Source organism: Branchiostoma floridae, chromosome 12 (genome assembly GCF_000003815.2).
Source record: "Branchiostoma floridae strain S238N-H82 chromosome 12, Bfl_VNyyK, whole genome shotgun sequence".
NCBI classification, from domain to species: Eukaryota; Metazoa; Chordata; class Leptocardii; order Amphioxiformes; family Branchiostomatidae; genus Branchiostoma; species Branchiostoma floridae.
Window position 1 is genome coordinate 22,180,243 of NC_049990.1, and position 12,874 is coordinate 22,193,116.

Genomic DNA, 12,874 nt, shown 5'->3' on the forward strand with positions numbered 1-12,874 from the left:
GGACCACGTAGATTGCCCTTTTTTTCCACACGTTTGCATCAATTTTAGGCCATAGGGCGCCCAGGGGAGGTCATTAATTTAATCAGATCAATATGGCCTATATTGAAAGATCATGCAAAAACATTTTGCAGTTTGAAAATGTGTATTATCGTACCATGTATTTGTCCAATATCATTGGATATCCGTCGACACTTTTTCCTTCATCAACCAACTGGACAGGTGTCGTTGTGTTTGACCGCGGAGAAATATAAGATTTCACTAGATAAATTAGAAATAAGCCCTCTCGTACTGCTCCTCTAGCTAGAGCGTCACATCTTATTTCAGTCACTTATAACTATTGAAACCCAATCGTAATTCATTATGATTTCCGGGTCAGCTGAGGGCTGTTGCTTACGACTATGAGGTTACGGGGGCACGTCCCATGTGTAGGCACTGTATTGATATATCTGTGTTGAAATGCGCTGTTTCCAAATATTCATGAACGTCTTGAAACGTTAACGATCCATAGAAAGCCTAGAAGCTATCAATATTATACAATAAAGTAATGAAAACGAGCATCCCATGACAAATATAACCATTCCTTCATTTTAAAGAGAGCAATAGTTATGAAAATCACAATCATATTAGCTCTAAACGTTTTTCACTCAATTATTGATTAGTTTAATGTGATAACGGGGAATAATGGTAGGATTAAGGAGGCTCTCCGATCGTTAAAGCAATCATACAGGCAATTGTGGTAGCTAATGTCATCTATTTACAAGAAGCAGTTTCTCAGCCTATTAAACACAGACTCTACTGTGAAATACGGTCTAAAAATACTAAAATTTGTATGAAAAGAGTTCGAACAAATGCAACGTTTGATGGAAATATTTGTAGCTGTTCGAAAAGAATTTGAATAGATGCAACGTTTGGTGGAAATATCTGTCACTGTTTGAAAAGAATCCGAACAAATGCAACGTTTGGTAGAAACACTTGTCACCGTTTGAAAAGAATTCAAAAATATTTTGGTAGAAATATTTGTCACTGAAAAGAATTAGAACAAATGCAACGTTTGGTGGAAATACTTGTCACTGTTTGAAAAGAATCTGAACAAATGCAACTTTTGCTGGAAATATCTGTCACTTTTTGAAAAGAATTCGAGCAAATGCAACGTACATTTCCTTGCCACAAACACTGGGTGAATATAAAGTTTAACAGATGCATTTGAGAGCAATACAGGCAGGAAAAATCAAGATCTGCCCATTCATTTTACGACGGTACCTAAGTAATTGTACGTCGTATTTCATAAACCTGCGATATACTCCAGGAAATATCAATGCTATAACGCGAATTTCTACCGGTGACATGTGCCCTTCATTCATCCCGGCTATTAATTATATCGCTTCTGTGATCGATTGTTGAGAATACGGCAGACTAATGAGGGACAAACTAGCGTCCAGGGAAACACCATGAGGAGCTTTCCCTGGCCTGGGGGCGAAGAGATCACAACCTGAGTCCAATTATCTCAAACTTGAGATAGTTACAGCCAATTTCTTCAGACTTCGCGTCACGAGGGAGACTTCAGCGAGGTTCTTTCTTTTTCTTCAAGTGTGTTGGTGTGGGTAGATTGGAAACCTGTGCACGCAATTTGAGTGGGAGGCATACCCATTGTGCATCAGACACCCTTCGGCAATCGCAGGATATCAAGTATCAACAATTTATATTGGTGCTGCATATTCAGCTCGCCTATTATATCATAGTCACTAACACGTAGAAAATATTTCATCAATACTTGAAATAAGTATTCGGTCTGAAATGATTGAAGTAATTCGTGCTAGATAGACTGTTATATATATGTGCGGTGTTGTCAGGAGTTATGGTTTAGATGCGAAGTAATAGTAGCCAACCTTATCAGATTCCTGTTAAAGAATGGAATAAACTCAAGTCCAAACGAGATATCAAAACAGGACGTTTCGCTGCAGTACCGCATCAAGGCGCTAGGGGACCAATCTAATCATTTTAAGGCCTCATCAAGACTTAACCCACATATCAAATGCCAGTACATTTTTAGGCATCGTCGAGTTATGTCGTACACACACACACACACACACACACACACACACACACACACACACACACACACAAACACACACACACACACAGACACACACAAATGCTACCGAAGACATAACCTTCTTGACGGAGGTAATAAAATCAAAATCACAAAACGGACTCCACTCCAGCCAGTTCGGAGCGTCGTGCCCGTGCCCAGCGTACCGGACTGAATCGATCTAACGTGCGGAAGAGTTCAGATAAATCACACGGGCGCTCCTCGTTGGCCTCTGGGCGATGTCGGAATTCCTGAGATGGTGTTTTCATCCACTGATACCGGTCCCGTAGCGAGACTAAACTGGGTGTGACGGCTCCTGGTTGAACTGTAACTAGTTCATAAGGCTTTAATATTTTCCAAAGGTTGTTGACAGCTTATTTCTACAAAGGGTAAAGGGCTTTACAAGTATATTGACCTTTAGAAAGAAGCCAGGGACTTATCTTTCTTCGCCTGATTAAGATCTTGTATTGTCTAGTTGGCAAAACTCATAAACACTCACCTTCAAGGGGCCGGGCCTTTAGCTTATATGCTGATTTTGAGGACATAAAATGATTCTCCTTTCAGACAAGAAAATACTCTTAAGGGTTCAGTGGGTAGGATGGAATTGAATCAGTGCAAATGCTGACCTTGTGTTACATACACTGCATGCGCAGAATACATGATATCTTATTAGATTCTCAATATTTTGTAACGGTAGTACTATTTTGTATTCTATATAAATGGTACGTCCGCACGCAGACATTTCCACGTTCGAATTAGGCAAGGCAGTCTGGTAATTGGAAAATAGCAGCGATTATTTGGTCCGCGAAGACTCGCTTCATCAGTACGCTGTCTTCTCTCTCTATCGCTCATTTGAAATGGACTCAGCTGGGCAGACCTATGAGAGCAACTTTTACGACCTAATTCGTCCACTAGATAGCCATAATGGGGTCTGAGTCTGTTATGGTTCTGTACCGGGCGGAAATAGGGCATGCAACTGGGCGGAACATTCGCGCATCATTATGCAGCCGTTATTTCCACTTAAATGGACGTTGTTGATAGTTTTTTCTCCCATTCTCATGGTCATGCGGATATTAGGTTTGCTGATTGATGTACTTTGACCAGGCAACTGTAGTGACATTGTGAACCTTTTATAGTCCCAGTACCTGTCTTGTGACAGCACTTAGGTTGGTAATACTTATCCAGCACTTTCTATAACTCTTAGTTGACGAAATGGGACCCTTACTGTTCTATACCTTCCAAAGATGAATTTCATATACTTGCATTCTTGCATGCATAAAACGTCGAGGAGCATAACATAGATGTCTTTGTTAGCCTCTACCAGGCCCTGCGAATCACTAGTCTAATGTAGTAGAATTAGGACAAATATAGTCACAACAATACGACTAGGGGAGTAGGCCGGCCAAAGGAGTTATTTTCTCACCGCGGATAAAAATTTAAAGGATTGATTCTCTACTTTCGCAACACCAGGTTTTACACACATCGCTATATTACTGATCAATTGCCGGTTTCCAAGTCCTACTGTCACAGTTTCTTTCCCCGTACAGACAAATTATTGAACTCTCTCGACGATAACTGCTTCCCTCCTGACTACAACTTATCAGCCTTTGACACAAATTTCCACAGTTATCTCAGTATACAATTTCTTACAACTTCTTAGTTCAATGCCTTAAAGTGGTGTAATGACCTTGCTCTGAACATTCTCGTTAAGAAATAAACTTCGCACCTATATATATATATGTTAGATAGAAATAAGTGAACTTCAAGATGGATGGCGAGAAAATAGCTCCTCTGGCCGGTCGACTCCCTAGCGTACTTTTGTAACTCTGTTTGTCCAATATCTACTATTAGACCACCGATCCGCTGAGCCGGATAGAGGCTAGTCTTTGTGACGTAAAACGTTCTACGATTAATTGTATCCGTCTTTCAATGACAAGTCTCTGTGCAGTACTGTAAAGATAATCGTTGTTCTCTCAGCTGAATCATTGACCGTACGCACAGTGAAAACAGTACTAATTCATTACCTTACCCATTATTGAGAGAATAGCTCATTGCCACTATTCCAGGGACACGTCCTGCATTTTCAATAGCACGTCATGAAAGAGGTTCTTCTTGATCTAATTTTCTGTGAAGTCGATTCTAAACGAGGATATTTTTCTCCCTGCTGCTTTCTTTCTTGTTCATTGAGTACTCACAATAGATAATTTCACAGGCAATTGAATATAATTAAATTTGCTACAGCTATGTTGATTAAGTTCAGAATTATTTCTAGCAGTTATATGGATGTTTACATTATGCACTACATGACGTTAGGCCATGTTGATTTGATTATATGGATGACATCCGCGCGCACATCACTTTTCGGCCGCTTCCAAAAATAAATGAGAAAATTCAACTATACTGTAAAACGTGCAAACCAGCTTCAAAATAAGCAAAAATATGTAATGGGTTGCAAAACAAATATCAGAAAACGTAACTATGCTAATGTCACAGGTCTAAGAAGATGCGAAAAAAACGACAAATCAAGATCAATCAATTTTCTATGTGTTCAGTCATATGTTCAACCTTCCTAACCACTTAGATTTCACAATGAAGGCAACTTGTCTTTGGTCAAACTTTTTTTTATTCGCACGTTCTCAACAGTTGGGATTCCAAGTGGATGTCATCCATATAATCAAATCAATATGGCCTTACTTATACAAAGGTGTTATGATAAGGGGTGTTTGTGAAGAAATCAGCACGATTCCAACAAATAACATGACCTCAGACAATAAAACAACAAGACAGGCACATATCGCATTTATTCTTACGTTGGACAAATACATCAATGCTCGGAAACAGCACGTGACTCGGAAGCAGCCAGCGACACGATTTTTCTTTATTACTGCTAGACAAGGCGAGAAGACTTTATCGTCGTACTGTCCACTAGCTCTGTCTTATTCCCGTCCGCTTCTAAGGAGGTAGCGTCCTGAAACTCCATCATCTTAATCATTTCCTGAACATCAGAGACCTTTAACCTGACTTTGTCTTGAGTATGCGCTCCTGGTTTCTCTTTAGACTTCCTCTCCTTGCGATGATAGCAGACAGCGAAGACAACAACATTGACGAAGAGTAGCGAAGTCCCCACAGCGATGACAACGCTAAGTTCTGAAGAGTAACCGCGACTTCTGTCACGTCTGTCGACGCTGGACCATTTGGGAGTCCACGTCATGTCAAAGCCTACTTTGGGTCTCTGTAAGGATGGGTCCGCGGTAGGGGTTTGGGAGGTGGGGAAACAGGTGACGGGACTATTTCTTTGATTACCCACAGCACGAGTTGGGACCACCTCGTTACCCACTAAAATAGCCCTCCCCACGTCCAAACGTGCACACAGCTCGTTCAGCGAGTGAGTCGGGTACGCGTTCCCGTTTCCAACGACTTGAGAAGGTTTGAGGAGCTTGGGAACGAGCTCTTTCCAGAATGCCACTCTTTGGGAACGATACCCACTGGGGACTCTTGGTCTCATACCGAAGTACATGTAACTGTCGCCTTCCTGTCCGACGATCTCGCTGTTGTACGGCTTCCACAGAACGTCTTCGTAACGGTTTGGTCTCAGGTGAAGGAATGTCGTTTCCTGTTTTCGTGGCTCATTCGGACTTCTGTGGAATACAATAATAAACAAAACAGTAACAATTTATTAGCATTTTAAAAAAGCATTTGATTTATACAATAGAAGAAACTGTAAATATTCAAAAGTTTTCTCAGAGTTTTCTTTTACGCAACCAGCTAATATTACATGCTAATTGTTAACTGTTTGTGTAAAAGAAAACTCTCAACTATTCTATGACCTACCAACCTGATAAATTATTTTCGGATGTAAATATTCATGTTTTAAGATATTGGATGCATGCTGTAGAAGGAACTGACATTCATGTGATATTTAAACTGACCTCAAGAGCAAACAAAATCCAGAAATCTCTAGGCTTACCCTGTCTTAGCAAAGTTGGTCCAGTAGGTCATAATGGCGGTACTCAACATAGACTCAAGTTTGGTGAAGGTCATGTTTTTGAAAATCGTGTCTGAGATCAAAGGTGCGCCGAACACGAAGGGAATCTCCTCCCCGTGCGCAGCCTCCACCCAGTCCGGCGTTGGGCTGCTGGTGGGCCGGTAGTTAAACGTGTAGAAGAAGGTGCCGGTTCTGGTATTACCAGTGGAATGCAAGTTCGCCGTCTGAATGGACGGCACGCCCATTTGTTGTTCAGTAAACATTCGCAAGAGGCCACTCCGTCTAGTTTTGTTGGTGTCCTCCCCCCAGTTGGTGTAGATGAAAGCCACGGCGTCGGTAATTTCCGCCTCCCGGTTCGGAAAGAGCTGGTTGACGAAGTCGCTGATGAGGAGTTTGAAGCCGTCCGCGGACACGCCGTCCTCGATGTTCCGCAGATCGCTGATGTACATGTAACCCTCTGATTCGGTCACTCCGAGCAGAGCGTCGTATGTCCAGAACTGACCACCACCTGGATGCAGAAGATATGTCCAGATTTGTTGTCAACCTACACCAGTAAAATGTTTCTATTACAAGCATAAACAGTAAGTATACATAGTTCATGAAGAATTATTACAAATACACATGCATTCGCGACCACGACCTACTATATGTACGTTTACCATTAGAACTGCGCATAATGACATCGTGATATATTTGTGGTAATATGTCAAAGTTAAAGGCCACTAGGACATAAACATTCAAGTCTACACATGGTGTCGAGCCTACTCTTGTTAAAAACCACTAATAACGTAGGGACATACACCTTTGAGCTTGCCACGCATGCCCAGTTCGTACTATGTAGTGGCTTATTCAAGTACAATTACGTTGAATCATGTTATCGCACAAAGTGTGATCGTGACACAACAATGTTGTATGAAAGATAACGGAGCTTTTCTTCATAAACAATATGTATTCAAATGTCCTATACCACTCATAAGGTTCTTCGGATTATCTGGTATGACGTCACCATCCACCACAGGCCCAAATATGGGAAAGAACTGGGACCCCAACATCCTGATATCAGCTGACATGATGTCCTGGTACGGCTTCTTCCTTAGACACTCAACCGTCTTGGAGATGTTCGGCTTACAACAATCGATCTGCTCTGCAAGAAGGTTTGTGATTCGTCGTCCTCCTGTCGAAAGAGCCCAACTAGCCAATGCGGAGCCACTTTGCAGAATAGCCCGGCGAAAAAGGCCTGTAGATAGATAAGAAAGCTTTAAACACCCTACCTGTCAATAATTGAAACGTCTTGTCATAACTGGATAGCAATGTATGTTACTTAGGCCTCCTTTCCACTAAACGGCGATCGCGCTGCCCTCTCACTGCGACTAATTAAGATATATGTAACCTTTGATTTCTTACTTTGTATATCATACAGAATGTAAAAGTGTGATTAACAGACCAACAAAACACACAAAGTGTAAAAACATTCGTTTCTTTTCTATGTATTTCGTTGAGCGATCTGTAAAATCTGTGGTCGCAGAGAGAGCGCGGCGAGAGCTCGAGTGCCGTCCTAGTGGAAAGGGGGTATCAGTGTGATGTTGCGGGACTTGAAGTTCAGAGGAAAGGACGGCTATATCTCTCCATGTGCTGGTTGACATTGAATGTACTAAAGGGGCTGAGATTTCTATAGATTTGTACTAAGGTAATGGAACATGTCAGAGTTTTGTAGCCTCGCTCACCGTCCGCATTGGGAGTCAACATGAGCAGGTTGACCGCCGCGGCTCCAGTGTCCACCCCAAACAGCGTGACGAGACTAGGGTCTCCGTGGAACCTGTCGATGTTGTTCTTCACCCACTGCAGAGCCGCGATCTGGTCCAACAAACCGTAGTTTCCCGGAGAACTGGCGTCACCCGTGCTCAGAAAACCTATAAAATGAAATAAAAATTGAAAAGTTTGCAAAAATTTGAAAAGTTTGAAAAACTATACTGTTCTCCAACTAAAAAAAAGTTTCCATCAGCTATGTCATTCGAAAGCTGTAGACACGTGATTTTTTGCACGTGTGACGTCAGAACTGGTCAAAGTTCATTGGAAGTCGGTACCGCGCCCGTCCCGGCAGAGAGAGGGTTTGTACGCCCTGATGTAGCCCCTTTAAACCTCCTTATGACCATTGTATCTTTACCCGACAGTGTATCCTGAATGCTTCCCATGTTAACATGCTAGTCTGGCATTACATTTATGCCCAGGGGCACGATGACAATACCAGACAATGACAATTCGATAAGAAGTTTGCACTGTAGAGATAAAGAACAATTTACATCTTGACATGTAATAAACAACATGGGAAAAACGTGCCTTGCACTATGATCTAATCTAGTTGCAGAGGGGGCTTTCGGCATATTGATGTTGAACGTGCAGATACTCATTAGGAAAATTTTGCAAAAGATAAAAAAATTATAAGCATTTCATTTTGAACGACGCCATTTTAGTTAATTACATGCTATGATTGTCGTTTGCTTTGGGTATTGTTTTAGAAAATTTATTATTTAATGAGCATAGACGTCTATTTGAAATGTACCCCCTTATGATGTACTAGAACATGAACACAGCAGCCGTTTCGGAACCTATAGCATCTTGACCTTAAAAACGTTCCTTGAAGAAGCAAACATTGCATGGTAAGCGAAATGAAATACAGCTTGCCGTAATCTTTGCTTTATTTACTTCTCAAAAGAATGTGGTAAACTGTGATGCCATCTTCAGAGACAAACTGTCTCCCATGTATAAAAGAAACGCACTAAAAAGCCCACTTATTCATGGATGAGGATTACATCTACACATCTACCGTATACTTATCAAGCACTTAGCATTGACATATCTCTCATATTGCGTTATCTGCGAAAGTCACGTTGCGGTGACTGTGAGCATATTCCCTATCTGAATATCATGATTCCCCAGAACAGTATCCATATTTACGATCTCTAGCTCCAAATCAGCAATTCAGTACAATCGCCCTCCCATTCCACTTCAAACATCAAGGGAGCCACTTTATCAGTCTCGGCGGTAAAAAGGGTTTTCCTTACCGAAAGCACCGAGGCGATAGTTGATGGTGACCACCACGACATTGCCTAGACTGGCGAGCACGCTTCCGTCGTAAGCACTCCCCGCCCCGTACGTATATCCGCCTCCATGTATAAACACCATCACAGCAAGAGGGTACCTTTCACTCCCATCTGCAGTGAAAGATAGCCAATTATCAAGCTTCCCTGTGTATAGTTTGTCTATTCTGCATTACCATGCGACCATTTTGGTCACTCTCGATCGCTCTAGCTGGCGACCAAGTTCACAAAACATAATTTATCAGGTTCGCTTATCTTGATACAGTTAAAGTTTACATCCGCATAGTGGATAAACACCATCACCGCAAGTGGGTACCTCTCAATCCCATCTGCAGTGAAATGTAGCCAATTATCAAGCTTCCCTGTGGATAGTTTGTCTATTCTGCATTACCATGCGACCATTTTGGTCACTCTCGATCGCTCTAACTGGCGACCAAGTTCACAAAACATAATTTATCAGGTTCGCTTATCTTGATACAATTAATGTTTACATCCACATAGTTGCCACATGATATACATTATGTTGAAAACAATACCTGCATGACGTGAATAAAATGAACATGGCGACCAATCTTTAACAAATCAATCTTTAGCATATATGTTTCTTATGGTGTCGAGCAATTACAACTGGAGAGAGATCTGATATGAAGAGAGACAAGAAAATCTAAAGATAAAGCAGGCCCAAAATTGGTTGAATTGAAAGCAAATACTACCAGCACTGTTTTATAGACTTCTCAATTAAATCCACAGATGTAGACAGAGAAATCAAAACTAGAACGACCACAAAATGGATTGGTTGAGATTGAAGTTATTTGAATAAAGAAGAGTTGTCTTGAAGATCAAAGAATATCTAGAGTGGGGTGGGCTCCTTGTCTCATGGAATAGAATCTAATCTAACTGGTATAATGGCCTCCTAGAAGGTAAAAGTCTCTAGATGAGGATTTTGCTTGCACAAATTCATTTCTCACTGGTAGTTATAGGATGGACAAAATCTATGCACGGCATGTGTCGGGGAAATTCATAATAGCATTGTATATTGGAACTTTCTGACCTTACTGTGCTTTTTTTGTCATTGCGTACCAACAGATATGCATTCATTTGAAATCATAAGTTTAGTTTGATTTAGTCGTTAAGTTTAGATTTTTTTATTTCACCAGGATCTTCTTTTCATCTACTTGCATGGTTTTCAATGATTTGTTGTCTGAAGTACATAAAATAACGTAACATGATAAAAACAAACCTAATGAGAGCAAAATAAACAAACCTTTATAAGCAAGTCAACATCGGAAATAACTGATAACAAAAAAATAAAGACTAGTTAGATTAACAGGAAAGTATTTTTTCAGACATCAAATCATTCATGTGATAACGGGAAAAGTTTGATTTTACAACTCATAAACGTTGTGATACATGACTGAAAACAGCGCAGCTGCGCTCTTGTCCAAACTGCAGTTAAGTGTCAAAGGTGTCCAGTCTGTTCTCAAAGTTTTGACATCACCGGTGATAAAAACACAACAGCGGATGACAGACGCTGGTGAAATGGTATCGATCCATGAAACGCGTTGGCAGCAGGACGAGTTTTGGATATGACAGTATGAGAATATCCCTCGTGATTTACAGTGTAGTTGGCAGTCAGAGCTAGTATACTGCGTGCTTTCAGCACTATGCATGGATGCACCATCGTTTATGTGAATTCCACGACTGCAGCATGTCACTGTAGATTTTACGGTGTATCTACAGATATAGATTATTTTATGGTACGTTATGTTTCGAGCTTAGAAATGCATATCTTTGTGCGTCATCTTGACTATCATGCGTTTGCATATAGTTCAGCACTGAGGCAGCTTGTATTATGTACATGTATATGCACCTATGTGGTGGAAACGTTAACTGCCATTCTATTCGCAAATAGGACTGCTTAGTCCTGAAGTTGATCAGGATTTTATCATTATCAATATTGACTGACGGTAGTTATATGTATACACGCAAATGCGTAGTGAATATGAATGATATCATAACCGTTTCAACTGTAACGATGCTTTTTAGAGTTTCTAGCACCTTTTACTGACTCTAGCGTCTGCTGCAAAAGCTCGCCGCCCGACCAAAGGCTTGACAGGTCAGATAAAGATAGCACTTTTGACGTCAGGTAAAACGTTTTACGACCAGGACGTTTGGAGCCCGAGAGAAGACGCAAGCCGCCGTTCAGACATGTTCAGTAGAGGTGGCGCCATCGGAACATCGGGAAATCCATAAAAGTTCCCGGTAAGTGAAAAAGTTATTCCCACTTAGGGACGATCGAAGATCAAGTTTACTTGTCTTATGTTGATAGTTATATGGACAGGAATCGACTGAGTCTTCATTTTTGGCCTAGACCTAGGAAAATGTTGCGTTCTATGTTATCCGTCCGACCCAAGCAAACAAAATGCCGACCCTAGACTTTTTAGGGTCTTCCGTTTATAATTTTAACCCGACATCTGAGTGAGTTGTGCATCTTGCGACCTTGCATTACAGTGTTAATTGACATTTGCATAGAAATCCCAACTGGTGAATCAGATGTACAGTGATTTGGATTTCTCTTCTTGTGCAATATTGACGTGCAATACTTTAAAGTGCAATATGATAATTATCGCTTACCTTATTAGTTTTTAATCTTATTGTAAACAACATTGCGACAATTTCTCACTTATAAACCTTGTATACCGTGTTGTAGTTTGTGTGATAATTGTAAATACTCACCGCAATTCAGTCATACTATAGTGACTGCAAGTGTGATGTTTTTTTTTGTAATCCCTATGTCAAATAAACCATTCATTATTAAAAAGTTGTAAAATTGTTTTGACGTGCTCTCCTCATTTAAGCAATAAAACGTGTGCTTGTAAAATGTATACCTGAATCATTGAAATATAAGAATGCCATTGTCGTGATGCATTTGATTGTGCATTTGAAATAAACATTGTTTGATCATCTTGCTGTTCAAAATTTCTACCCCTACCTAAAGACCGTATTTTTCAGGATTGTAAACGAAAACATTACATTGGATTTCCTAGGTCTTAGGTTTCTGTTTGAAAAAGACTAGGAATCATATGCATCATAATCATGCGAAGGCAATAAATCGCACACACAGTCTAACAATCCCGCGCTGTATTTATAATTATGTGTTACGCCAATATGATTTCACATTATCCGGTGCGAAGTGAAAGCCAGTTTGTCCGGACAATCTTTCATGATCAACTCGCCGCTCTCTCCTCTTGTCTAAACGCAGATGTCGATGCGCCAAACGGTTCCAGAATGAAAGTAGTTTGTATGAGTTATAGGTGGCAACGGCCTTAATAGACATGCACAGGTGGTTCCAGGCATTGACTAATGATAAGTACAACCGAGAGAGATGTTGACGCGAGAGCCCCTGTCTTGTGAGGCCGCTTTTATCTGAAAGTGGGGACACTACACGGGTAAAGGGGCTAGAGATAAAGAGTCTAATGATTTAAGTACATTGTTAAACATTTAAGCGATGCAGATCAACTGTAACTAATAGCAGCTTAGGGTGCGGTCACAAAGGTCGTGCGATCGTCGTACGATCGTTAACGTCGTTCATTTTGAGGACAAAGTTTATGTCTACCGCAAAGTTCAACTGCTTTGGTACACAGAATGCTGTGTTGGATTCATGGGGGTGGTTGGTTCTGTCATGACCATGCTTAAAAATCC

General features: G+C 40.9%; 1 protein-coding gene across 2 annotated transcripts in view; it reads right to left on the reverse strand.

The window, feature by feature from the left end:
• Window positions 1–4,751: 4,751 nt before the first annotated feature.
• LOC118427725 (neuroligin-4, X-linked-like) overlaps window positions 4,752–12,874 on the reverse strand; it is a 38,752-nt gene continuing 30,629 nt past the window's right edge. For both annotated transcript variants that reach the window (XM_035837640.1, XM_035837639.1), the window contains exons 3-7: window positions 9,137–9,286; window positions 7,799–7,984; window positions 7,042–7,311; window positions 6,057–6,582; window positions 4,752–5,727 (exon numbers count right to left, since the gene is read on the reverse strand). In XM_035837640.1, coding sequence (XP_035693533.1) covers window positions 4,977–5,727; window positions 6,057–6,582; window positions 7,042–7,311; window positions 7,799–7,984; window positions 9,137–9,286 — 1,883 coding nt within the window. In that variant the 3' untranslated portion in view covers window positions 4,752–4,976. The remainder of the gene's footprint in view (window positions 5,728–6,056; window positions 6,583–7,041; window positions 7,312–7,798; window positions 7,985–9,136; window positions 9,287–12,874) is intronic.